General features: G+C 55.0%; 2 protein-coding genes across 4 annotated transcripts in view; both read left to right on the top strand.

The window, feature by feature from the left end:
- RARG (retinoic acid receptor, gamma) lies at positions 1–20,770 on the top strand. 3 transcript variants are annotated; one of them, XM_012653792.1, is made up of 10 exons: positions 1–285; positions 1,032–1,100; positions 4,344–4,669; positions 15,424–15,572; positions 15,759–15,900; positions 16,594–16,754; positions 16,966–17,142; positions 17,490–17,694; positions 18,163–18,321; positions 19,489–20,770. In XM_012653792.1, exons 3-10 carry the CDS (start codon positions 4,486–4,488, stop codon positions 19,686–19,688), a joined length of 1,377 nt encoding a protein of 458 aa, XP_012509246.1. In that variant the 5' UTR covers positions 1–285; positions 1,032–1,100; positions 4,344–4,485; the 3' UTR covers positions 19,689–20,770. The 3 variants fall into 3 exon arrangements, with proteins under 3 accessions (XP_012509246.1, XP_012509250.1, XP_012509258.1); XM_012653796.1 differs by having other exon boundaries at positions 77–285; positions 1,035–1,100; XM_012653804.1 differs by lacking the exons at positions 1–285; positions 1,032–1,100; positions 4,344–4,669 and adding an exon at positions 10,987–11,193.
- A 630-nt stretch (positions 20,771–21,400) lies between these two features.
- Positions 21,401–26,038, top strand: part of LOC105815154 (integrin beta-7-like) — an 8,257-nt gene continuing 3,619 nt past the window's right edge. The window contains exon 1 of the mRNA XM_012650293.1: positions 21,401–21,461. Within this exon, the coding sequence (XP_012505747.1) occupies positions 21,401–21,461 (61 nt within the window). The remainder of the gene's footprint in view (positions 21,462–26,038) is intronic.

Below are 26,038 nucleotides of genomic sequence, written 5' to 3'. Positions count from 1 at the left end.
AGGGAGGTGGGGGGGTGGAGAGGGAGAAAAAGAAAGAAAATATTTTCCGTGTCCCCGCCTGCAGAGTCAGTGTGCGGTTTGGGAGAAAATGTGTCGGATATTTTGGGGCGGTCACGTGGGCGGGCGGGCTCCGAGAGGCCCCGGGACAGTCCCAGCCTAGAGCCGTGCCCCCCCCAGCCCCCCATTACCAAGAGCCCCTGATACTGCGACGCTCCATCCCGGAGACCGCCCGACGCCGGGACCTCGGGGCTCCGCGGCCTCCCTTCCCCCTCCCTCCCACTCCAGGTGAGTCAGGCGAGGAAACTGGCTCGCCCGCCCGCGGACGCCTGGGTCCTCCGGTGAGGTGGGCTGGGGGAGGGGGCGCTGAGTAGCGACACCAGTTTTATTCTTTCCCTCCCGAGGCTGGTCATGCTGTCCGCTGGGCTTGAGCGGGGCTTCCTGCCCCGACTTGGGGTCAACCCTCGTGTGGGAAGGGAATGGGAATGGGGTGGATTATCTGCCCTTCATTTTGGTGAATAGTAGGGGAGAGCATTTGGGGAAGAGTCTTCAGCCAGGGGACATTTATCCTTCTACTTCTGCGCTGAGAATGTGAGGGAAGACAGGGTTCCCTCCTGTGGGGAGAGACAACCTAACTGCCCCTTTCCCTGGGGGCTCCGAGGGGTGGATTCTATGTTCCAGGCTGGTCCAAGTTCCTCCTTCCCCAATGGAATGGCAGAGCTTGGAAATCAGAAGGGCCAGGAAAGGGTCTAGGGGCAAGTGATCCTGGCCTCTGGGTCTAGGAGTTTGGAGGGACAATGGATAGGAGAGGGATCTGTGAAGTTTCCTTGAACTGGCATGCCCGTTCAGGATTCCCTCTGACATGTCCCCAACCACAGGTGTATGAGTCTTGGCTCCCTCCAGCCAAGGTGGGGGGCTCCTCTGGGGTATTCTTGGGGGGATCCCAAATGGAATGAAGGAAGAGCAGGAAGACTGGGACAGGGATTCAGGATTCTATTCCCGGAGTCCCACTGACGCCGCTTCTCTGTCTTTAGCAGTTATAGCCCAGTCCCCTCAATCCGACCCAGTATGTAGAAGGGCATCTCTCAGCAGGTGGCCAGAGGGTAAGAATATGCATGGTTTTTGGTGGTGGGGGGGACAGGGGAGCCAGAGTAGGTTGGCAAGATATTGGGCAAGATAAGTAGCTAAGATGACTGTCCTCCTCTAGCTCTCATGTCCTGGGCAGTTGGCATCCCAATTCACAAGTCTGAGGTTCCTGTCCTTAAGGTCACTCTTCAGATGCTGAGTTGGGGTTGAGGACCACAGCCAGTGTCCCCTATCCTTGAAGCAAGTAGAGAGAAGACAGGGGTGGGGGGTAGTATGTACAGGGTGCCTGGGGCTTGGGTATCCCAAATAGACACACACACACACACACACACACACACTCTGTGGCTTAGAGCCTGGTAGGCAGCACAGGGCACGCCCCCCCACCCACCCAGGCACACCCCCACCCTGGCTCAGAAAGCCACCTAACTGGCACCTCCAGTTCCCCCCCTGCCCCACCCTGCCCGTGCCCTCCGATGCCCACACACATTCCACTGGCATTGCCTGCCTGCCTCCTGGGCACTGCCCCTCCCTGGGGCTAGTGGGGTGGAGGAAGAGCACCTGGGGATGAGAGGTGGAGACTCAAGGGTCTGGACTCCCCCAGGGGTGGCACGCAGCCAGGGAAACCTGGCCCACTGCTGCCTCCTGGGGAGCAAGCAGGCTGGGGGCCCAGGCTAGAGCAGAGGATGCCTGGGTTCTCTGCCCAGCCTGGAGATGGGGTCATGGAAAAAGGTGGTCGTGTTTATACAGAGGGGAGGGGGGCAGCGGGTGGAGAACAGCCGACAAGAGCAGCTTTGTTCCAGGCTCTGGAGTGGGCAGGGCAGCAGGGAGACTTCCCCCCCCTCCATCCGGCAGCCCCCTTCATCCATGCCCTCCCCTCAACTCCACCTCAGCTCTAAGAGAAGCAGCTTTGTAAGAGCCCCCTTCCCCTCAGTCATCCCCCCCTGCCCCACCATCTGAGGTGGCATCTTGGGAGGAGAGAAGTGTTCTCTCCCTCCACTGGTCCCCCAAATAACCAAGGCATCTGGGGCCCTAGTTTAGGATTTCCTTTTGCTCTGCACTGCCTTCAATTCCTTGGTCCATTCCTCTACCCACGATTTAAGACCCGCCCCTTCTCTTCCCAGCCAAGGTAGAGGACCAGAGCTCAGAAATGGGAGGAATCTCTGCCCCTTTCCTCTCTTACTCAACTCCCAATCCCCTTCTCTAGGGCAAAACAGGAGGAAGGCCAGGGAGAGTGGGGTTGTCCTTGCTCATTTCCAGCCTCATTCCTTGGAGTTGAGCATCCCTTTGTGGGACTTCCCCCAAGTCCTCCTGCCCTACCCACGGGTTTCAGTTTCCCATTTGTAGGTGAGAAGCATGGATAAGGAGGGCTAAAGCCCTGTTCCTTAGGCCCTGTTTCCAGTCTAAGCCAAGTCTGGGGAACATGGGCGTTGGGGTGACCTCTAGTAGCTTCTCACCCTTGGCATTGGAGGGGTTAATCCACCTGGAATGTGGCCTGGCCAGTTGAGCTGTGGCCAGGGGCCTCAGGGGCCCCTGGACTCCTGGCTCCACCTGGGCCTAACTGGGGTTGAGGACTTCAGGGAATAGGGGAAGGAGAAGGAGAGAGACCCTGAGGGCTTGGAGCTCAGACTTTTAGGTCCTGGGAGACATGGGGCTAAAGAGTTTGAGGGTGCTAGGGCTATGTGTAGTGGTGCTTGGTGAGGGGCAGCTTTATGCCTCAGGGCTAAGTGAACAGTGGTGGTGTTGGAGTCTGAGTTCCTATACCTCCATGACCACTTACCCTCAGGGGCTTGAAGGCCAAGGTAGATGAGAGATAGGGGAAAGAAAAAAAAAAAAGCAGAGGTACAAAGACTGAGAGCTACTGATCCTAGAAGCAAATACTGATGGAAAGAGATGCAGAACTACCCCTCACCTACTTCTGGGCCTGCCCACCCTGCACCCTGTAGTCTGTGTGGGTTTTACTCTTTTGGTCCTTTTCTACCCTTCTCCATATCAGTCTGTTGTGGTTCTGGCTGGTGGAGGTACCCAGGCCTGGTGGGGGGGGTGACTCTCCCTCCCCAGCCCACTAACTCCCTAGGGAGGTGGGTAGTTCTGGGGCTCCTGGGAAAGCCAACCTTTCCCTTGTCAGAGGATCAGGAGAGGAACCGCCTGCCTGCCTAGTCCTCAGATTCCCATTTCCTCTCTCAGCCTCCTTCCCCTCGCCCTCCTCTAAAAATCTCAGAGGCAAGGCTACATTTGGGGAGGAGAGGATGCAGGGAGAGCTTCCCCAAAGCAGGGAGCCCAGAGATGAGAAAGAAAAGAAGGTGGAGAAGCAAAGTAAGCTGAGGACAAGGAGAGGAGCTCCCTGGCATCATACTGGGTGCATGGGGAGGGTTCCATCAGCACCTGTGGATTTGAAGGTGCAAGAGGGGTTAGGGAGTGAGGATAATTGGAGACAGAGAAAGAATTGGGAGGGGAAACTGGAAGAAGAAGTATTGAGGAAAACAGAGAAGGAAATGCTAATTAAAAGGTATGGAGGACAAGAAGGTACAAAGAGAAATAATATGAGACATTTACATAGTATTTAGTAGGTGCCCTACATTATCCTTAATACTTTACCTATGATAAGTGGCCCTATTATTATTCCCAAATGACATATGAGGAGACTGAGGCACAGAGACATTAAGTAGCATGCCCGAAGTCCCAGGGCCAGCAAGTGGAGAGCGTGTCCATTCAGGTAGTCTGGCTTCAGAGTCCATGCTCCTCACCATGGCACTGTACTCCTCTGCAGAGAGGCGTAGGGCCCCAGAGCCATAATAGAGGTATGTCCAATTTCTCCAGGGTGGGTAAAGAGTTTGAATCTTGGCTCTGCCACTTTTAACCATGTGACCTTAAGCCAGTCACTTAACCTCATTTTCCTCATCATGAAATGGGAATCATATTAATAATTCCTACTTCACAGGATTGATGTGGGGTGGAGCCAAATGTCTGGCCCAGCTGGGCTTCATGGTCACTTCTCAGTCTAGGAGTCCTCTCCCCAGAAGTCCTCAGACTATCGGGCACCTTGGGACCTCAGTTTACCCTTCCCTGGAGCTAATCTGGAGAGTGTCTCAGAGCCTGTATACTCCCTGCCCTGCCCCTTCTACCATACTGCAAGGGCCTGAGCCAGGGCGGTGTAAACCCAAGCAGCACAGAAGGAAGACTCCAACTGGGAGAGGGTCGTGGGGCGTGGAACCTCGGAGTGATCATGCTCTCACCTTTCCTTTCCCTCTCTTTCTTCCTAGGATTCTTGGAGACCCAGTGGGCAGGCCAGGCAGGGTGGGCACGGAGCCTCCCAGGCTGGGACAGTGGGCATGGGCGGGGGCTGTGGCTGAAGACCTCCCCCGCCCAGTGCAGACCTCCGGGGACTCCCACACTGCAGCTGCCATGGCCACCAATAAGGAGCGACTCTTTGCAGCTGGTGCCTTGGGGCCTGGATCTGGCTACCCAGGGGCAGGCTTCCCCTTCGCCTTTCCAGGGGCTCTTAGAGGGTCTCCACCTTTTGAGATGCTGAGCCCTAGCTTCCGGGGCCTGGGCCAGCCTGACCTCCCCAAGGAGATGGCCTCTTTGTGTGAGTCTCAGGGATCTTGGGGGATGAGGGCAAATGGGAACAGGAGGGCATTTGGAGGGTGGATGGTATAGAAAATTGGCACCCCAGTTAGGAAGGCAGGCAGGGAATGTGGGCTTGGCCTAATGGAGTAGTGGTGAGTAATGGAGAGTGGAAGTGGTGGTGAGGAGGGGGTTTGGATGTGGACTAAATGGAAGTATGCAAATGAGAGTTTTCTTGCTCAAATAGTATAAGTAGGTAGCAGGCCTAAAATCGGGGGGTCTAAAACTGTCTCCTGAGTTAGTCAACTAGCAGAGAGAGCACCTTTGTGTGGGCAGCCAAGGGTGGGTCTGGTGCAGTCTAAGGCTGCTTCCTGCATGCAGTTGGGAGATGGGGCAGCCAGGCTGGGAAGCAGGAGTCTGGGAGGCCGGTCAGCTGGCTCTGTGATCAAGAGGTGAAATTGTTCTGAATTATGTGGAGGCTGCAAAAAGAGGAAAGAAATGTAGTGCCAGTTGCCCAAGGATGTGTGGGGTTGGGAGACTCTCCTTGGTTTTGGAGACAATGGGAACAGCCACAAAGAAGGTGGCTCTTGTACCATAAGTAATCTGGAGAGGTGCAGGGGGTGTTCCAGAAGCATCCTCTCCTCCAGCCATGTGAGTTCTGGACTCCTCCCCTGCCTCCAGGTCTGGCATGGTGCCCATATGCTGTGCAGATCCCTACTTGTCCCCCAGGCTTGCCCTCTTTGGGTTAAGCCTTTGAGAGCCGACAGTAGGCAAGGCTTGGGTCTCTGTTCCTCCCTCTGAGACCCCTCTCCTCCTACTTGGTAGTTGTCCCTCCTGGCCAGGCCATTACATGTGGAGGTGACCATGAGCTGGAGGGCTGTGCTACTGGGCCTAGCATGTGAGAAAGGGTTAGCATGTAGAGGGAAGGAGGGAGGGAGAGGGAGAGAAGCAATCTCAGAGAGACAGAGACAGAGATGGAGAGAAAATGACAAAAGGATAAAGACATATCCTTTCTAGCACCACCAGCTCAGAGACAGAGGGAGAAGGGAAGGCCCCTGCCTCCAGGAGGGGGCACTCAGAGGGCTGTGTGTACGTGAAAGGGGTGACTAGACTGGGCTGGCAGCGCCACTGGAAAGAGTGTGCTCATCTGGAGAAGGGGTGTGTGTGTGTGTGTGTGTGTGTGTGTGTGTGTGTGTCCAGACCTTATGCAGTTGTGTGTGTGTGTCCAGCATCTCCCTGAGACTCTGCTCATATGCAGAATTCCAGTGTGTGCAACAAAGACTCAGTGTGAGGAGCGAGGAGGTATTTAATAGGGCTGCTGATGGTGTGTCTGGTGTTTGGTGAGGCCTGCTGGTGGCATGTCTTTCGCCCAACAGGGGTTATTTGAGTGGCATGCAGATGAACAAGAGAGCACAAAGCCCCCTTTTTGGAACCTTCAGCTGGCCTTCCCCCTACCTCATTTTCACTCCATGAATCTGTCCCAGGGGCCTGAAGAAGTGGGAAGGAACCACCCTCCCCACATAAATGTATTTCTTGCAGAGAACCATATGATTTAATCTCTTGGGACTTGATTTTCCCAGGTTCTGGGAGAGGCAACTAAAGGAGCTGGAGTAACCAAGGAGAGGAGAAAGAGAGTGGCAGTGGGGAGAATGCTGAGAGGTAGAAGCCAGTCCCCAGGGAAGTTCTCCTTTTGCCCCTGTGCCCTGGACACGTTGAGATCAAGGTCAGGGTTCAAAGTGAGGTCAAGGTAGGGGAAGTGGTCAGGCTGGGATCCATCCCCAAAGGCTGTGCTGAAGGAGGGGAGCTGAAAGGAGAAATCCAAGGGAGGAGGCAGAACCAGGGCAGGTAGCTGGGGAGGGTGCGGCTAGGCTAGCATTGAGGGACAGGTCTGGGCAGGGAGGTGGCAGGAGAGGGGGAGGAGGGGAAGGCTTGGAGGTGGGTCCCTATACAGCTGAAATGGAGGTGGGGCATGCAGCACCTAATGGGAGTTCAGAGGGAGGCAGAACAGTGGAGTCTGGGAAAGTTCCCAGAGTGGGAGAGTGGCCCAAGGGTGAGACAGTGCCCTCTCTCATTTCTCTGACCTGATGTCCCTTTTTGGCTGGGACCATATCGTGGAGAGAGATTAGAGGCCTAGAGTTGATGCCAAAGCCATACTCACTCGGAGTCTGTGCCTCTCTCATCACCCTCTCTCTCTTATTCTACGGACCCCCTCTCTCACACAGAATAAGAGACAGAAGGTGGTCTGTGAAGGAGTCTGGCATTTCTCCCTGGGGCTGGCTTTTGGAGCATATTGCTGGGTCCTTGGCAACTTGGGGACATCCTTATAGAGAAGGGAAGTCTTGCACCACCTCTTGGGGCTCTTCAGGGGCCTGAAGGGGTGAGGTGGGCATCTCAGAACTGCATGGTAGAGGAGGGGAGACGTGAGGGGAGTGTGTGCTGCCCAGGCAAGCACAGGCCTGTGCACGTGGAAAGCAGAGTGGGGTGTGTGTATGTTCATGCATGTGCACGAAACCCCCGTGTCTGTGTCCCCATATAGCTCTGTGTTTGTGAATGCCAGTGTGCTGTATATTTGCTTCATTCAGGGAACACAGTGCAACGAGCGGGAAGGGAAGTCTTGCCCTCTTCCCCCTCCTGAGGAGATGGCTGTGGCCCTGAGGACCAGGTGACCTCTGAACCTGGTGACACTGCGCAGCCCATGGGGTCATTGTTCCTAGGACAAGGAGCCCAGACTTCACCACACTAAGTCACATGGAGAAACTGAGGGTAGGCTGGCACAAGGAGAAAAAGAGTCCTATTAATACTTAAAAGAAACTGAAAAAGAGAGACTCATAGAACTGAACAAGATGAGGGACAGCTATGCAGGCCGAAAGGCACAGACACGGGCAAGGAGAACAAGCAGGAGGTGAGGGTGGTGAGCCCACTGACGGAGGGCAGCTCCAGGAAAAAGCCCCAGTCACTGCCTCCTTTCCCCTCCCCTCCCTGGTCTCTCCTCCGGCTCAGGCTCCAGCTCCAGGCCGACACAAACGGGGCTTTGATTGCAACAGGAAACCTCTTCGGTGGGGGGAGCCGGGCAAGCCGCCGCTGCTGGGGCCCAGGCTGCACCCCCCCTCTCCTGGCCCCCTACCCGGTCCCAGCCCCCATCCTGCCCAGCGCTCCTCACTCCTCACGTCCTGCCTTGGGCAGGGTCCTGCATTCACACCTCCCCATTCTCCCCCTCTTCTGCTGCCCCCTCCTCCAGAGAGCCCCTCCCTTTGCTCTTCAGGTGGGACTCCTAAGTCCGGACTTACCCTTCTGGGCAGGGCCTGCTTTACTTTGAAATGCCCTCTTTTCAGTTTTCTGAGGGAGGGTGTTGGAAAAAAGGGAGAATTTAGCATGAGGAATTCAGAGCCAGTTATCCTCAAGCCCCATCCAGAAGGTGGCAGGAGGAGGGGAAAGGAGGAGTGCATAAGGAGTTAGCTGTCCTCCCCACTCCTGCTTGTCCTGGCCGAACTCATCCTTGCCAGGGTTGTAGGGGCTCTGAGGGGTGACTGTGCAAGAATCCCAGTGCTATGGCCTCGGTAGTGGGGGAGGGGTACACTCCTCTTTGCCTCTGGGGTATGCTTTTGTGGGGCTCTAGCTAGGAGGGGGTGTGCCCTGGTGGTGGGGCTCAGAGGGAAGGGGGTGAGTCAGGCAGCAGCCCCCCTTATACTCCCACCAGGCTGGCGGAGAACATCTGGTTCCCATGAAATGCTAGAAGGCTAATGGGTCTAATTGCTGCAATAAGGGCTGGGGGGACTTTGGGGAAAAGAGGGGGCACTAGATCCCCCAACCTCTTACCTTCTCCCCAAGGCTGCACTGTCTGTCTACAATGGGGGGTTGGGGTTGATGGGAAGGGTGGACCTGACACCCTAATGCCTGGTCCTAAGGCCCCTCTCCCTTCAATGCCTGGGAAGCACACACAGATGGGGTGATGAGGAGTGGGGTGTATCTGGTGAAGAGAAAGGGGGGCTAGTGAGGACTCAAGGCTTCCTGGAGCCCTCCCCCCACTCCTCCTGTGCCCTCCTCCCAACCCCCCTTCCTTTGGCCTGGCCACTTCTGGTTCTAATTACCAGCCAGGCAGGCCTGACTTAATTGGGACCTTTCGGATTTCGGAGGGGGAAGGGGGGGGCCTGACAGCCTGAAGTTGACTAATCAAGGCTCCTTCCCCCTTGTTTTTGGGGTACTCCCCATTTTGCACTTAATTGATTTTTTTTTGCCGCTGGCCAGATTCGGATTCAGAAACCTATCCCCTTTTTTTTTCTTTTATCTTTTTTGGGGGTAGCTAGATTCAGAAATGGGGTACTTGGGGTTGGGGCACAAGGGAGGAACTCACACTGGGACGGAAAGAGCACTGCATTCCCTCTCTTTCCCTGTTTCAAGCCCCCTAGTCCGCCCTGCCACCCCGAGTCCCCCATCCACAAGTCAGGCTCTACTTCCCAGCCCTCACCCCCACCCCCGTCCCTGGCAGCCACCCTGGCCCTTCCCCCGCGCCCGCCTTCCCTCGCCTACTGTGGCACCCCTTCCTGCTGTATTCTTCCAACAGGCGCCCCACTCCTGCAGCACCCCAGTGCGCCCCCCACCCGGTACAACAGATTCTTAGAAAAGCGCGCCCCGCCCTGGCCCAGCCACAGCCGCCAGGCGGGGAAAGGGGCCGGGCCGGGCGCCGCTCCCGCTCCCCCGGCGCTCCCCGTGTGAGCGGCGCTGACAGAGCCGGCTGGGCCGGCCCGCCAGGCGGCCCGGCGGCCGGCGGGTGGGGCGCGGGGGAGGGGGCGGTTTCCGGGAGTCGCCGCCGCTGGCGCTGTCCCGGGGCCAGGGTCCCCGATTCGGCCCGGCTGGGCAAGGGCAAACTCTGACGTGGCCAAACCACCGCCCCCCTCACCCGCTTCTCCGCCGGGCGAGGGCGCTCAGTGCCGGAAGGGGCAACCAAGGGAGCAGTGTGGCGGCCCTTGGAGATCTGAGGGGCACTCAGTGTGGCACTGAAGGGGAGGAGGGGCAGTTATTGCCGAGGGGAGCACTGGGCACCTTGGGGCAGTTGGCACCGTACAAAAGCTGGGGGAGGGGAGTTGGCACTCGAGAGGGCAGTTTCATCTGAGGCACAATTGGCACTGTAGGGACAGTTTGGGGGCTCATTTTGTGCTCTAAAAGTGAAGTTAGGTTCGAGGAAGGGGCATTGAGAGAGACAGTCGAGGCGCTTAGGGAGTGTCAGTCACGGGATGGGGCTTCGGGGACTTGGAGGGAGGTGGCCCGGGACGCCGCGGAGGGAGGACGGCTAGGGCTAGGAGGGGTAGACACTCGCTAGCGCTGGAGGGGGCGGGGGGACTCTGCGGCGGCGCTGAAGACCGCCTGGGCGGGGTGGGGCGGGGCCGGGTCAGGAGGAGGTGAGCGCGCCCGGCCACCCGCCCCGAGGGGGGTTCCCGGAGAGTTCACCGCGGGAGCGCGCTCCGGCCCTGGGACCGGGGGTGGGGAGAACGGGAAGGAAGGAGGAGGCAGCGCGCGCCGAGCCGCAGGAATGTACTGTTAGGCCCTGAAGCGCGCGCGCGGAGGGAGAGGGAGGAGCCAGGCCTGGGAATGAGAGGGGTGGAGGTAGTGCAGGTCCGGGGCTCTGGGAGAGCTGCCCCGCGCGAGGGACCTCCACGTTCCCTTCTCCCCAGTCATCCTTAACACTCCAGTATTGACTTTTGTGAAAAAGGGAGGGTTTCGGGGAAGGAAAAAACTCTATGGAATGAAATGCTTGTGCTTGGTTCCTACCCTCCTTCCCCCAACCCCGACCTGGGCACGCGCCTAAGTGCAAATACGTGCAAAGCCTTTGGCTGTGGGAAGTATGCTTGCAAGCATTCTCCCGAGCTAGGTGTGTTGCACAAACGTGTGCACCTATGATTTTATGTGCATGCAGACATGCATGTGCACTATTGCATATGTGCAAATGCTTGGCGCCTGCCGAGATAAATGCATGCACGGATGTGTGTCTAAGCAAGCGCGCGCGCCGCGGAGAGAGTGTACGTATGTGTATGTGTGCGCTCCACTCTCAGCTCTTCTCATCTTGGTGCCCGGCCCCCTTCTCTCTCCAAGCCCCACCCCCCACCCCTCTGGGCTTCGCTTTTACAAAAGGTCTCCCCAGTGCTAGCTGCCGAGGCGCCCAGAGTGAGCTGGACCCAGGCTGAAGCGGCAGCCCAGGCTTCGCGCCCCGCCCAGTCCCTTTCCCCTGCTGGGGATCCCCCTCTTCCCCGCCCACCCCTTACCCCGCATGCAGCCCTGCGCCCTATGCTAGCCCTCCCCCTCCCCCCCTGCAGGAGCAGGGCGCCGCCGGGGGAGGAGGGGGAATCGGCTGCGGGTCCTTGGTGTTCCTAGCACCCAGCTGCCCTCCAAGCCGGGTCGCGATGTACGACTGCATGGAAACGTTTGCCCCGGGTCCGCGACGGCTGTACGGAGCGGCGGGGCCCGGGGCCGGCTTGCTGCGCAGAGCCACCGGCAGCTCCTGTTTCGCCGGACTTGAGTCTTTTGCTTGGCCGCAACCCGCCAGTCTGCAATGTAGGTACCCGAGCCCGGGGATGGGGTGTGGGGTGCAGGAGAGGCTGGGGCTTACTCTTTCCCTGTGTAGAGAGACTGGGGTGCAAGCGGAGATTCTGGCCCTTTCTATGTGAGGTACTGGCCCTTTAAACGTGGGGGCCTCAGCGTCTCCTTTGCGTGTGTGCAGTAATGTTTGGAGTGTGTGGTTTTTATGGTGGGTGTTTAGCTAAGACCTGTGGTTGATGCCATTACAGAGTTCCTGGGGATAGTGAGAGACCGAGGTGTGTTGGTAGTTTGTGCCCTCCAGTCCCTGTCCCCGGAGGGATACGGCACCCAGGACCGTGGGTGGCGTTTGTAAAGTCCATGCGGAAAGTTGGGAGTGTAAAAAATACTATTTGCAAAGCCCGTGAATCCCTGGAGTGTGCGGCACTTTGCCTAGGTAGTATGAGTGTGAGAGTAGGGGTCTCCTCACCACTGTCGCCCTCCGACATCGTTGGCAGGTCCACATAGCTTGTGTGGGGATGTTGGTGGCATGAGGCCGAGAGGGCGTGTGCCCCTGCGTGGCTGCGGGGGCGGTTTTGGAAAGTGCTGTGTACCAGAGTGCGTCCTGTGTGTTCCTGTCCGGAGTCGAAGGGGTTGTGCACTCAAGAGGGAGAAGGCTGGGCTCTGCCCCCCACCCCCCAATTTAAAAAAGAAACGTTTGGAAAGGAGTACACTGCTGTATGCAGAGAGATGACTTTTTCCTATGGCTCCAACACACAACTTCAGCAGGAAGCGAAAAGTTTAAAGCAAAGTCTGTGTGTGGTGGGGGGTGACTCAGAGGTGACAGCGGCTGCAGGAGTACAACTACTGGGTCCCCAAATGTGCATCTTCCCCCTCTGTGAAATGGGAGATGCCAGGCCTGGGGCCCTGGAACCCCTTTCCAGAGCAGTAATAAAAAGCTGGGGACTGAGAGCAGTAAAAATGAAGTCCAGATGAGAGGCGGCTTTGAAGCCTGGGCCGCAGTGCCTGGCGGGGGTGGGGTGTGGGTAAGGGCCGGGAGGGGAGCCTGGAACACCCCCCAAATTTACCCAGGGCCGGGATGCGCTCGAAGCCCGGGTGCGGCCGGCAGTGGACGAGGGGCTGGGGGCACGCTGGGAAGGGGCGGGCAGCGGGCGGGGCGGCGGGCGCTGGGGGACTGCGCACGCCGGGTCACCGAGCCCCCGCCAACGCGCCTCGCTCCTTGGCACTCGGCAGCGCTGTTTACAAGTTCGGATTTTCTTTTCTTTCTTTCTTTTTTTTTTGTATTTTGGTTCCAGGGCAGAGCTGCTCAGATTTAACAACTGGGTGACTGGAAGAGGGAGGTGGCAAACAGGAGACCATACTTTGGGGTGGGGTGGGGCAAGAATTAAAAGTGTGCCATTGGAACGGCAGAAAAAGCATGGAACTAATACTTTGCAACAAATCCCTGTGAATTCTTAACCTTCCTCTCATTGCCCAATAGGATGGCGAATTGGGGTATGTTGGGGGAGGCTGCTGAGGTGGAGAGAATCTTCCAGGAAGGGTTCTGGGGAGCTCAGCAGAGACCCTGACCTTTTTCAGGTCCATGGAAGCCCCTTGGACTTGACTGACTATGTGTTTTTGCATTTTAATTTAGACCAGTAGTTTTGGCCTCTAGGGTCCTGGTGGGCATACAAGGCCAGCTTTAGGCCTGCCCCCACACACTTTCAGAGGGAAAGTCACTTAGAGAGGAGCGCTGGATGGTGTGTTTGTGCCTGTTTGGAGGATTTGGTGTCCTAGTGCTGTGTTGGCAGGCTGGGGTGTTTGTCTGGTGGTAGAGCAGTTCCTTTGTAAATGTGTAGCCAAGTGTTGTGTGTCTTGTGTGCCTTGTGATTTGTAGATCTACCTCCACAGTGTGGCTGGAGTGTGTCTTTATCTCATCAATGTGTTCCTCTGTGCCAGAATCCCGTCGGGGTTATAGGAGCACATTGTTAATATGCCTGCTTTGCTGCCCTGTGTGTTGTTGACTTGTAGAGAGTGTGTGTCTCCAAGGAGGTGTGTGCTAGATTGTGAGTCTAGGCTGCTCAGCTTTGGGCCTCGCAGCTGGGAGCATTTACAGCCGGTTATAAAGAGTTTGTTTGAAGCTCCGCTCAGCCTGGCCAGGAATTTCCTCAATTTCAGCAATTTGGGCTTTAAAAGGAGAAAAACCTAGAGCCCACCCCCTCCCTCCTCCCCAGCAGGGGCCCCTGCCTAGCCCAGGAGTAGCATCCTGATGGTGGGGTCTCAGCTCTGGGCTGAGTAGAGGATCAGATTGGAGTAGACCTAGTTAGCTTTCTTGGGCCCTCCACCCGAACGAAGATTGACCTCAGAGCCACTAGGATGCACTTTAGGGTTCAGGGGGCTGGGGGGGGATGACAGTACCACTTAAATGGGAAAAGCTGCCCCTGGGCCTGTCTTCCCACAGCCCCCAGTCTTATAATTGGCTGGCACTGCCGCATGCCAGCCTGACCGCGCCCAGGTCCTTGCGCAAAAGAGGAAATGAGGCAGCGTTCTGTGGGCAGGGAGGGCGTCAGCGCCAGAGTGAGCACCACCCCATGCACAGACCTTGGGCAGAACACATGCCCTCAGAGGACGCGGTGGCGGGCCTGAAGATGAGAGGTCCAGAAAGGCATTCCGGCCCTCCCCACATCTCTCAGCACCAGCCCCTCCTGAAACTACCCCCAAGTCTTGAATAGACTCCTGGCACCCTTCTTTCTTCCCCTCCTCTCCTTTTTCATTGAGGAATCTCACTCCAGCAGGATTCTTATGCTAATTGAGTGTGTGTGTGTGTGTTGGGGGGTGGGGAGGGCTTCCCTCCTGTGGGGTGGGTGGAGCTAGCCTGGAACCCTGGCATCCTGGGCATTCCTTCCCCTCTCCGGCTGCACTGGGGCAGCCCTCTGACCAGGTGGGCTGCAGAGGGTTAGAAGGAAGGAGGTGTTCATGAGTGGGTGCATGGAACACTCCTTAGGGAGGGTCTTAGGTATTTCTTGTGTTAACTTGGGCCCTCTAGGTTTGGGCAACAGGTCCTACAGGTTGAACAATTTACAGATTTTCCTAGCCTCTGCAGATGAGACACACACACACACATACTCTCCCTGTCACACACACAGACAGGTATACCCAGCAGCCTCTGGAACAGAGGGTATCCTCCCCAAACTCTGTGGGACTGAGACCCCTTTTGAGCTGCAATTGGATATTTTCTTTGGAGGCAGTTTAGGAGTGAAGACATAGGCTCAGAGAGGGTCCAGAGATAAGTCCCCTCCCCCATCGGCCCTGTTTACCCACTGTCACCTGACTTCTTGGTTTGCTACACTCCCAACAGCTTGTAGACCTGAGAATCTGAGCAAATACCTCAGTCTCCCCTTCCCCAGCTTCTCTGACTCATGGCCACTTAGATCTAATCAGAGGACCTGAGAGCCTTGGCTCCACCATCTGCTGGCAGTGTGGCACTGAGCTGGTCACTTCCCCTGTCTTGGCCTCAGTTCTTCAGGTGTGAGATAAGGCTGCTGCATGTCCTCTGGTTTATTGTCCTGATAGCTGTGCCCCATTTGCTTCACGTCTCACTGGTTTCTGAGGAAAAGGACTTTAGTGGTTATTTGGGGGTTGGTGTGAGAGGGAAAAGCCTGAGGATTATCTACCCTGTACTACCTGAGATATGAGGTCCTGTTCTAACTACTAAGTATCCCAGCAGGTCATTCAGACAGGTGCCAGCTACAGGTGGCCTGTAATTGCCTCCCCACCCCAGATCTGTTGCCCCATAGGGAGGAGGATGGTGGGAAGTAGACTACCTGACAAGAATCTATAAAAGTGACAGGGAGTGACTAGACAGTTCAGAGTGCAGGGCCTTAACCTTTCCACCCACCCACTTGATTGTTAGGGAAACTAAGGCCATGAAAAGTTAATTTCCAGGATGGCCTTGGTCTGCAATTTGGAGAATTGAACAATGTCCTATAGGGCTAGGGCTGGCATTATTGTGGTTATCGTGGAGGAGTTGGCCGGACTTGGGGGGGTGGGTTGCACTCACAAAAATGGGCAGTAATAGTGGCCGTTGAGGGGATTCTGGGAGTGTTTGCTGTGGGCCATACCTGGTTGCAGGAACTAGCGTGCTGTGGTAGTGATGGTTATCACCAGTAGGCTGGAGGAAGAAGTGCTCATGGGGTATACATGATGAGGAGGCCTGGAGGTCTGTGGGGTCCTTCTCCCCTGACCCTCACATCACTGCTTCCCCCTCAGCGGTGGAGACACAAAGCACTAGCTCAGAGGAGATGGTGCCCAGCTCGCCCTCACCCCCTCCGCCTCCTCGGGTCTACAAGCCATGCTTCGTGTGCAATGACAAGTCCTCTGGCTACCACTATGGGGTCAGCTCTTGTGAAGGCTGCAAGGTGTGTACATGGTGGGGGTGGGCGGATTGGGGGTCCAGAGTTACCGGGTAAGATCGATACCAGGGACACAGATGCTAGGAGTAGAATGGGGCTGCTTTGCACGTAGGTGGTTAATAAATTGGGTCAGGCCTGGGGCATCCCAAGCATCCTGTTTCAGTGGCATTCTCCACTTCCCCCCAACTCCAGGGCTTCTTCCGCCGCAGCATTCAGAAGAACATGGTGTACACATGTCATCGCGATAAAAACTGTATCATCAACAAAGTGACCAGGAATCGCTGCCAGTACTGCCGGCTGCAGAAGTGCTTCGAAGTGGGCATGTCCAAGGAAGGTAGGTTCCTATCCCTGGCCTGGGCAGGAGCACTCTTGTCCTCCCCTGTGACTGCTACCCTCTCTCTTCTGGCCACCCCCACTTCCCTGACCTCTGAGACCTATCCTCCCCTGGGGTGCTACCTCTTCCCAGGCCAGACCTATTTGATTAGCTCCATTACCCAGGAGGCCCCACCCTTTCCCATTCTCCCCTCTCTGGGAGCTTAACCCTTCCTCTGAATGGGTGAATAGGGGTTAAGGCCTCACATTCCCCCTGTTTCATGGGGAAATGGGGGAGGTAGACTTGCCAATCCCCTCCCCTCTCTGGCTCCCAGAACTGAGCCAGAGATGGATCTGGGGTGGCCCCTCCCCTTTCCCCCCCCATTGTGCTGCCAAGGCTATAAGTGGATATCCTGCCGCCTGCATATCCTGCCCCCCTCAACCTCCAGCTCCTGCAGGGTGACAGGAAGGGCAGGATGGAGACATGGAGCCGAATGGCCTGGGGAGGGAGCAGGGGTTGCAGGCCCTGGGTGGGGCTAGGGAGAGCCAGCCTAGAACTAGGAGCTAATGTAGGAGATAGGGAAACTGAGGCATTAATTAGAGTACTAGGGAATAGATATTCATAAGGACTGAGCACATTAAATTAGGGTAAGAGAGGATGTCCAAAATGAGGCTCCGAGGGTCCTGACCCTCTCCTTGCGCCTCCACCCCCAAGCTGTGCGGAACGACCGGAACAAGAAGAAGAAAGAGGTGAAGGAAGAAGGGTCACCTGACAGCTATGAGCTGAGCCCCCAGTTAGAAGAGCTCATCACCAAGGTCAGCAAAGCCCATCAGGAGACCTTCCCCTCGCTCTGCCAGCTGGGCAAATACACCACGGTGAGGAATGGGCAGAGCCCCAGAGAGGGTAGGGCACTCTTCACGTTGTCGGGGGAATGGGTGTGGGTTGTGTTGAAGGCTGTGGTCTGGTGATGAGGACAAGGAGGGCACCAGAATGCGGAGGGGAGAGCTTGGGGTATTGGCTGAGAGAAGACAGCCCCCAGAGGTGGGCCGCAGCTTACACTCTAACCTTCCACTCCTCCTCCTGCAGAACTCCAGTGCAGACCACCGGGTGCAGCTGGATCTGGGGCTGTGGGACAAGTTCAGTGAGTTGGCCACCAAGTGCATCATCAAGATCGTGGAGTTTGCCAAGCGGTTGCCTGGCTTTACAGGGCTCAGCATTGCTGACCAGATCACTCTGCTCAAGGCTGCCTGCCTGGACATCCTGGTAAGTTAGGCCCTGTGGGTGGTGCTACAGCCTGACCCTCATATGAGACCCTCAACAGTTCCTTGGTCCATACAAAGATTTCCTTATCCCACCCTGCCCCAGCCATCTGGGACTCCTCAGATCTCCTCTACCTAAACTCTTCTTGTCTTAGCCCTTGCCCCTGTGACCTGATCATAGGCCCTGAATGCCCTGCCTCCTGACTTCTCAGGACCTCTCCTCCTCAGATCCTCCACCTCTGCCTTCCTCCCCATGCCTGCTTCAGGCTGCACTCACTGGGGACCTGACCTTCTCCTTGCTTTCCACTCATTCCCTCTTTTCCCCAACCCCTCCCCCACCCCCACCTCCAGATGCTGCGGATCTGCACAAGGTACACCCCAGAACAGGACACCATGACCTTCTCCGACGGGCTGACCCTGAACCGGACCCAGATGCACAATGCCGGCTTTGGGCCCCTCACAGACCTGGTCTTTGCCTTTGCCGGGCAGCTCCTGCCTCTGGAGATGGATGACACAGAGACAGGGCTGCTCAGCGCCATCTGCCTCATCTGTGGAGGTGCGGGGGTGCCCCCTGGCGTCTGCTTGCTCTCCTTTCCCACAACACTCCACACCTGATCTCTGACTCCGCAGGAAACCTGGTGGTCTCTTCTTCCCTTGGGATTTTTGCACCTGGCACTATCCACAGACTTCTCAGATCCTGTACAGGCTTCCCAGCAGCCTAGAAAATAGGACAAAAAAGAGGCAGAGCTGGGGGAGCTGAGGAGACCCTGGATACTGGTGCTGAGATAGGAATCTGGCAGGAATGATTTACCAGAGAAAGCCCCTTGCTGAGGGGAGAAGGTGCAGGGCTTAGCGCAGGGGAGATAGCCTGGGCGGGGCTCAGGAACAACAGGGAAGTGGCTGGTGGGACAAAATTTGGGACCTGGATGCCCACAGGTCAGGGCCAGTTGGGAACCAGCTACCTGTCACTGTGTCCTCCGCATCTCTTCGTTCCCCTCTCACCCCGCTGTGCTTGTGCCCATAGACCGCATGGACCTGGAGGAGCCGGAAAAAGTGGACAAGCTGCAGGAGCCACTGCTGGAAGCCCTGAGGCTGTACGCCCGGCGCCGGCGGCCCAGCCAGCCCTACATGTTCCCGAGGATGCTCATGAAAATCACCGACCTCCGGGGCATCAGCACCAAGGGTTAGTCATGAGCGAACGTCCCCTCTGTGTCTTCTCAGAGCTGCTAGTCTCCCAGGTCACACCGGCGGCCCCCAGAGACAAGAACAGAATGATCAAGAGCCAGGCGACCTCCATCAGAATCCCGGCTCTGCCTCATACTAGTAATGGGGGATGTTGGACAAATTCCTTTGTTTTTTGTACCTTGTTTTCCTGTTTGTAAACTGGGCTGTACTTACACCTACCTCATAAGGTTATTGTGAGGACTAAATGAGTTTATATACAATGTAAAGCCAGGCACAGAGGTGAGCACCTGTAGGCCTAGCTGCTTGGGAGGCTGAGCTGGGAGGATCACTTCAGCCCAATAGTTCCAGGCTTAAGGCATTATGATCGCACCTGTGAATATCCACTGCACTCCAACCTGGGCAGCACAGCAAGACCCCATCGCTTAAAAAAAAAAAACCACACACAGATACACACAATGTACTTGGAACTGTGCTGAATTAAAATTCAGTTCTGCAGTTGCAGTAGTAACATTTCAACTGCTCAAGAGCTGCAGGCGGCTAATGACTACTGTATTGGATAGAGCAGATATTTCCAACACTGCAGAAAGTTCTACTGGATGGTGCGGTTTAGAAGGATGCCTGGAACATAGTGTTTGGTAAATTTTAGCTGTTGTTACAAATGTATTAAGAACAGGCCTAGGATGGTCAGGTGCGGTGGCTCATGCCTGTAATCCTAGCACTCTGGCAGGCTGAGGTGGGAGGATCGCTTGAGCCCAGAAGTTTGAGGTTCTGGTGAGCTATGATGATGCCACTGCACTCTAGCTTGGTGAGACTTTCCCTAAAAAAAAAAAAAAGACAGGCCTAGGAAAACTGGCAAGCTCTGGACATTAGAGGCGAGGTGGCTGGGGAGCGGGGCTGGAAGTTATGCGCAGAGCAATCTTTGACTAGATAGCCTGAAAGAATGGGACGAGTGGGCGGCAGGCTTGGCAGACTAGACCAGGTAGAACTTCCCGGCAGAGGAACAGCACCTAGAAACCCTAGTGTGGAGAGGGTGAGCTGGGGCAGAGAGGTGACAGGCCTGTACTGTGAGTCCCCATAATCAGAGGGCAGCTGAGAAAGATTAGGGAGGTGGCCTCAAGGGCCATGTGCCTCTGTCCTCATGAGCCTCTTTGCCTCTCCATTGCAGGAGCAGAAAGGGCCATTACGCTGAAGATGGAGATTCCAGGCCCGATGCCTCCCCTGATCCGAGAGATGCTGGAGAACCCCGAAATGTTTGAGGATGACTCTTCACAGCCTGGTCCCCACCCCAAGGCCTCTAGTGAAGATGAGGTTCCCCGGGGCCAGGACAAAGGGGGCCAAAGTCCCCAGCCTGACCAGGGCCCCTGACCTCCCCCACCGTGGGGGTTGGGGTTCCAGGCAGCAGACTGACCATCTCCCAGACACTACTGGTGACTGGGGGAGGACCTGCTCTGCCCTCTCCCCACCCCTTCCAATGAGCTCCTTGTTTTTGCCAAAGTTTCCAGGGGTGCCTCTGTGTTCATCCCTTTCCTGCTCTAACTGGCTCCCTCACCAGTCCCGGGGGCCTGCCCTGCTCCCACCAAGAGACAGGGCAGAGGGGTGAGCCTGGGTTTGGACTCTAAAGTCTCAGCACTGCCCGTCAGATGCCAGGGTCCTAGACTCCCCAGGGCAGGAGGAAGACCCTGCCATTCCACAGTCCTTTCCTCTGCCAGGTGCTTGGGCCTCTGGGAGCAAACAGGAACACTAGAGACCAAAAGAGGGGCAAAGGGGGAGGGCTGAGCCCACCCTCTTGCGCCTACTCTTGGTGCCTAATGCTGTGTGATGCACCTGCTGGGTGCATGCTGCCCTCTATGCCTCATCCTCCTGCCAGGTGGGGGAGGGGCAGGCTGGGCCCTGCATTTCTGGGGTGAAAGGGACAGATGCAGGCCCATTCTGCACCTCTTTGCTTGGGGGTGGGGTTTACCCTGTGCCCTCCATATGAGTCCCTCCTCCAGCCCTGTCACATGCCTTGGGCTCCTCCTGCCCCCATCTCAGCCATAGGGCAGGGAGGCTCCTACACTACAGAGGGGCCAGGGGATCCCTCTCTCCCTAGTGCCTTCCACCCTTGACCCCCAAGAGCAGCTTGGCCCAGGGAGGGGGGATGCTGCTTAGCTGATCCCACCCTGACCCAGAGGAAGCCTCTATTTATTTATTAGCTTTTGTTTACACCCTGGAATTGACCCCTTCCTCCAGGGGTCTTGGGTGGGGGAGCCCAGGGCCCCTGTGACCCCTCCTTTCCTCCAATCCCCAGTTTGTATTTAGCTGCCAAATAAGATTCCCACTGGCTCTCCTTTTTCTCTGGGGGGTCAGGGTGCTGTCCCCTCCCCTCTGTTTACATCTCCCCTCCACCCCGCTGTATTGCATATTGCTGAGTTTTCTATTTTTGCAAAATAAAGTGATGAAAACTCGTGGGATGTGGCTCCCTCTAGGAGGTGGTAGGCTGAATAACCGGCTGTCCTGGAGGGGACACTGAGTGAGGAGGGCCAGCTCCTCCTCTGTGGGCCTTGCAGCTTTCTTAAGGGAACAAAGAAAACAGGATGAAATGTGCCTGGATGGGGGGTTGCGGGGGAGCCCGCAGGGTACCCTGAGTGGTCAGGCCTCCCACAGCCTCCAGATGGGTTCTACGTTGGGTGCTGAGGGCCCCTGGGAAGGCGCGAATGGTTGTCAGCAGCCTCTAAGCCCATCCCCAGTCCAATCATGTACATGTGCATATCTGCCCTTCTCTGGGGAGGGGGTCTGTTGACGTTTCTTTGTTGTCATGAGGGTTTCTGGGCCCAGAAGACAAGCTACAGTGTTGCCGTTTTATAGCAGCCCCTCACCCAGTGAGCTGTTCTGCCCTCTGTGACCTGTGTTCACCCCCTGACCTCCACTCCCCCCAAACCCCACTGTTACCTTCTCCCAGTATCTTTCTTGCCCTCACAGGCCTTCCCTCTGCAAAGTGCGTTTGCAATGCCTCTGGCCTCTGCTATGCACCCCTGAACTCTGTCTTCCCTCTGCCCTCCGTGACTCTCCCTCAACATCTCCCCAGCTTTCACCCCGCCATGGCCCACCTTCTTCCCTGGGACAGTGCCTTGCCTACCTTGCAGCTGGCTGTCTTCGCTGGTGACCTGTGCGTCTGGAAAGAGGTTGAAGATGTGGGAGTAGGGGAGAAGCAAAGAGTTGGGGGGTAAAGCAGAAGAAGAAAGTGAAAGAAAGAAGCTCTAGAGGAAACCACAGGGCCTGAGGGGAAGGAGGGGTCCCTGCCATGGTAACCGCTGGCTGTGGGGGAAGGTTGTGGATTCTGTCTAGCCCACAGCCTGGGGCCCCCAAAGCCCACCCGGAGGAGGAACCCCTCCTCCCGATTGCTTCCTCTCAGCAGCTGTACTTCTGAAATCCAGCTGACCTTCCACTGGGAGCTGGGCGCTCTGCTAGGGGCTGTGGCTACAGCAGGCAGCCTGGTAGAGCCCAGCCCTTCCATCAAGGAGAGCTCTTGGTAGGGGAGATAGACCTGTGAAAACACATCTCTTGTCCCACTCCCTCTCAAAGCTCCCAGTGGGCAAGTGCCGGCCAGGGGCATATCCCACTGCCACTTGTCACAACCTGTTCTCCCCACAGGCTTCATCCTTGCCTAGCCTCCACCACTCGTGGCCCCTGCCTGGCACCTCTCACACTCTGAGCCTGGCCCTGTGCCTCTCTTGCCAAGTTTCCAGCTGCCTGAACCTTGAGTTTCTCAAAGCCTCTCCACTTCTCACCCCCATTACTCCTCATGCCTACCGATTCTCTTGTCAAGCCATTAGCGTGTGCCAGGTACTCTTATAAACAATTGATATGAGTTGGCACATCTAATTCTTACAACAACCCTATGAGTCCCACTTGACAGATGAGAAAACAGCCACAGGAAGGGTTAAGTCCCTACTCCTAGTAAATGGGGGGGCCAGGACTTGAACTCTGTCTGGCAGTTTGGCTCCATGGCCCATGTAGTTAAGCACACTATGATGGGCACTGGGTTTTCAAAATGAACAAGAGTCTCTAAATTCCTCCTCTCTCTAATACTTACTGCCGCCTTATTCCTCTTATCATGTTCCTTCCTGTGTGAGGAGGTGCAGAGGTCGGCAGGCAGACCTGGATTTAAATCCCAGACCAGGCACTCACCAGTGGTGGATCTCAGGCAAAGTTCTTTACTTGCTGCCTCAAAGCTTCACTCTCTACATCTGCAAAATTGGGGGATGGGGACTCACACCCCTCTTAGGAGGTTGGTAGTGAGGATTAATTGTGATGTGAAATGTCCAGCAAGTGACAGGGGCTCACTAAATAAAATCTTTCAAATCTCTGCATCATCTACTTCCTTTGCCTATCTGCTCCACCTTCTCCTAGATCAGTCACCCCCAAGTCTCCCCCACCCCTGGGTGTGTCACTTCCTCCTCTGCAGCCTCCCAGATCAGTACACAAAGGCTGCAACTGCCTCCAGAGGAAGGGCCGCTCTGCATGCTTTGCACGCACCTGTGAGTACCAGGGTACCAGCTCTCCTACCACCTCTCCTTGCAAGCCTAGGCCCACCTGGTCCCAACCTCCTGGGAAGAAGGTTCTGACCTGGACACCCAGGGTCTCTCTGGACTCGAGAAAGGCTTGACTCCTTTCTACATTTTTAAGATCCCCTGTCCCCGTTCCCTCCTCCAGTTTCACAACCCCTTCCAACATCTCCCTGGAGTAGGGCTGGAGGGAGGGAAAAGAGGTGGGGATATGTGAGTGCTGTCATTTGAGTGCCTGCCTGGTGTCAAGGTAGGGTTCTCCCAACATTATTCCCGCTGCCTTGTCTGCTGCCTGATGCTTTGCCCTTAGCTCAGACTTCTTCCCAGTTGCTTGCTACCTTGGCCACAGACTGCACACCCCTGGGAGACTGCAGCCCAGCAGCTCGGTTCTGTTCCCTCTTTACAACTCTGAGTGGGCAGCAGAGGGTTTTGCTTGACTTGGGAGATGAATGGGTTGGGGAAAGGCTGTTTCTCAGCTGTGGAGGGGGACAACAAGGTGTGTACTGGAGTCAGAATGGAGTCCAGAAAAATGGGACAACCATTTGGTCCAGAGAAAGAAGGGAAGACTGAAGAAGACCCCCAAGGAAAGAGAAATTGGATTAGGCAGAGCCTATCGGGGTTAGTGGGGAGAAGACACCACTTTTGATGGTGATGGCGCCTGGGTTGGAAGGGAGGCAAGCGGCAAACAGGCCAAGAGGCCTGATCTGTCTCAGTCCCTGCTCTGCCTCTAGTGCCCTGGGTGACCTTGGGCCACTCTCTGGTTAGGAACAGAGGGAAAAGGAAGTAAAATAAAGAACTGTGCAGAAATGGAGAAGAGAAAAGCAGCAGAGAGATGTAATCGAAGTTTTGAATAGGAAGGAGCCAGAGGGAGAGGGGGAGAGAGAGAAAGAGATAGATAAGCAGGTGGCAGGGCATATGTCCCCAAGAAGGGGAGAAGAGGGAAGAATTAGGAAGAAGGGGAGGGGAAGGCTGTCCAGAGAGTCCCAGGGTCCCCTTTAAGGGGAGATGAATGGGCTTGAGGTCTCTGTTTGTCCTATTCTGGAACCCTGTGTGGCAGCAGGGGCCCCACCTGTGAGAGATGAGTCAGAACTGTGCTTTGTACTGCAGCATCTCCAGCTTCCCTGACCACAGGCACGCAGAGCAAGCAGGGCTGAGGTTGCAGGGAGGCTCAGCCCTGGGGTGGCCTCTGGGTGTGTGTGTCGGGGTCTGGAGGCTCCTCCCTTATATACCGCTCCTGAGGTCACAGGTGGTGGGCAGCATGATGGAGGCAGTCAACGACTTTGCTCCCCACCCCTTCCCCACACTCCGTGGAGAGCATCTGGACCTGAGCCTGTGTCCAGGCTGAGGAGGATGCAGATACTTCATGACAAGGAGTGAGCTGGCCTTTCTCATATACTGCTGAACGGAATGTGAACCGGCACAGTCCCTAAGGAACTTATGTTGGCAATACCTTCCAATATTACAAATAACACCGATCTATTGATCCTGCACGTCCTCCTCCAGAGATTTATCCTATGGATTCATTTGCACACATGTAGAATGATAAATGCATGACATTTCATTGTAGCATTATTTGTTGTAGTGAATAATTAGAAATAATTTAAATGCCTATCATTAGGGACTGGTTATGTCTTTTTATTTTTTATTTATTTATTTAATTGATTAATTTTTTCGAGACAGGGTCTCACTGTGTCACCTTGGGTAGAGTACAGTGGCGTCATCATAGCTCACTGCAACCTCAAATTCTTGGGCTCAAGCGATCCTCCTGCCTCAGTAGAGACAGGGTCTCGCTCTTCCTGAGGCTGTTCTCAAACTCCTGATCTCAAGCAATCTTCCAGCCTCGGCCTCCGAAAGTGCTAGGATTACAGGTGTCAGCCACCCGTGCCTGGCGGGGACTGATTAACCATGATATGATGCAATGGAAGTCTTTATGGCTATAAAAATGAACAAGGAACTTCTTAGTTTTCTAAGGTAGAAAGATCTCTAAGAAAAGTAGTTAAAACAAAAAAAAAGTAGGGTGCAGTGGCTCACGCCTGTAATCCTAACAGTCTGGGAGGCTGAGGTGGGAGGATCGCTTGAGGTCAAGAGTTCAAAATAAATAAATAAAAAATAAATAAAATAAAACTGTAAAATTGTGTATATTCTAGCATTGGTAGAATTCTACCATTTGAAAAGTATATTCATATTAATCTGTATATGCATAAAACAATCTGTAGAAAGATTATGAGAAAAAAGATAAACGATATTTATTTAGGGTAGGTGTGGAAACTGGGGTATATGGGGTGGGAGATTTCTCACTATCTTATTTAACTTTTTGATTTTTTTATGATAAAATACACAAAAATGTATCATTTTTAAGTGTATAATTTTGTGGCATTAAGTACATTCACAATGTTCTTCAACCATTATTACTAATTCCAGAACTTTTCATCACCCCAAAAAGAAATTGCTGATTAAGCAGTCACTCCCCATTCCCCCTTCTCCCCTAGTAACTTTCTGTTTTTACAGACTCTTCTAGTTTGGGTATGTCATATAAATGAAATCACACAATACGTGGTATTTCATGACTGGTTTTGTTCACTTAGCATAATGTTTTCAAGGTTCATCCATGTTGTAGCATGTATCAGTACTTCATTGCTTTTTATGGGCAAATAGCATTCCATTGTATGGATATACCACATTTTGTTTATCCATTCATCAACTGATGGACATTTGGGTTGTTTCCACCTTTAGTTATTGTGAATAGTGCTGCTATGAACATTTATGTACAAGTTTCTGTTTGAACATCTGTTTTCAATTCTTTGGGGTGTATACCTACGAGCGGAATTGCCAGATCATAGGGTAGGGTAATTCTGTATTTACCTTATTGAGGAACCAAACTGTCTTCCACAGTGGTTGTACCATTTTATATTCCCACCAGTTGTGTATAAGGATCCCAGTTTCTCCACACCCTCATTGACACTTGCTATTTTTCATTTTTTTTATTGCAGCCATTCTAGTGGATATAAAGTATTATCTCACTATGAGTTTTGATTTACATTTCCCTGATAACCAGTGATGTTGAGCATCTTTTTTTTGTGCTGGTTGGCCACTTGTATGTTTTCTTTGAAGAAATGTATATTTAAATCCTTTGTTCATTTTTTAATTGGGCTGTTTGTCTTTTTGTTGTTG

The sequence above is a fragment of the Propithecus coquereli genome, unplaced genomic scaffold (genome assembly GCF_000956105.1).
Source record: "Propithecus coquereli isolate 6110/MARCELLA unplaced genomic scaffold, Pcoq_1.0 Scaffold111, whole genome shotgun sequence".
Classification (NCBI taxonomy): domain Eukaryota; kingdom Metazoa; phylum Chordata; class Mammalia; order Primates; family Indriidae; genus Propithecus; species Propithecus coquereli.
This window is presented reverse-complemented; position numbering and strand designations above follow the sequence as displayed.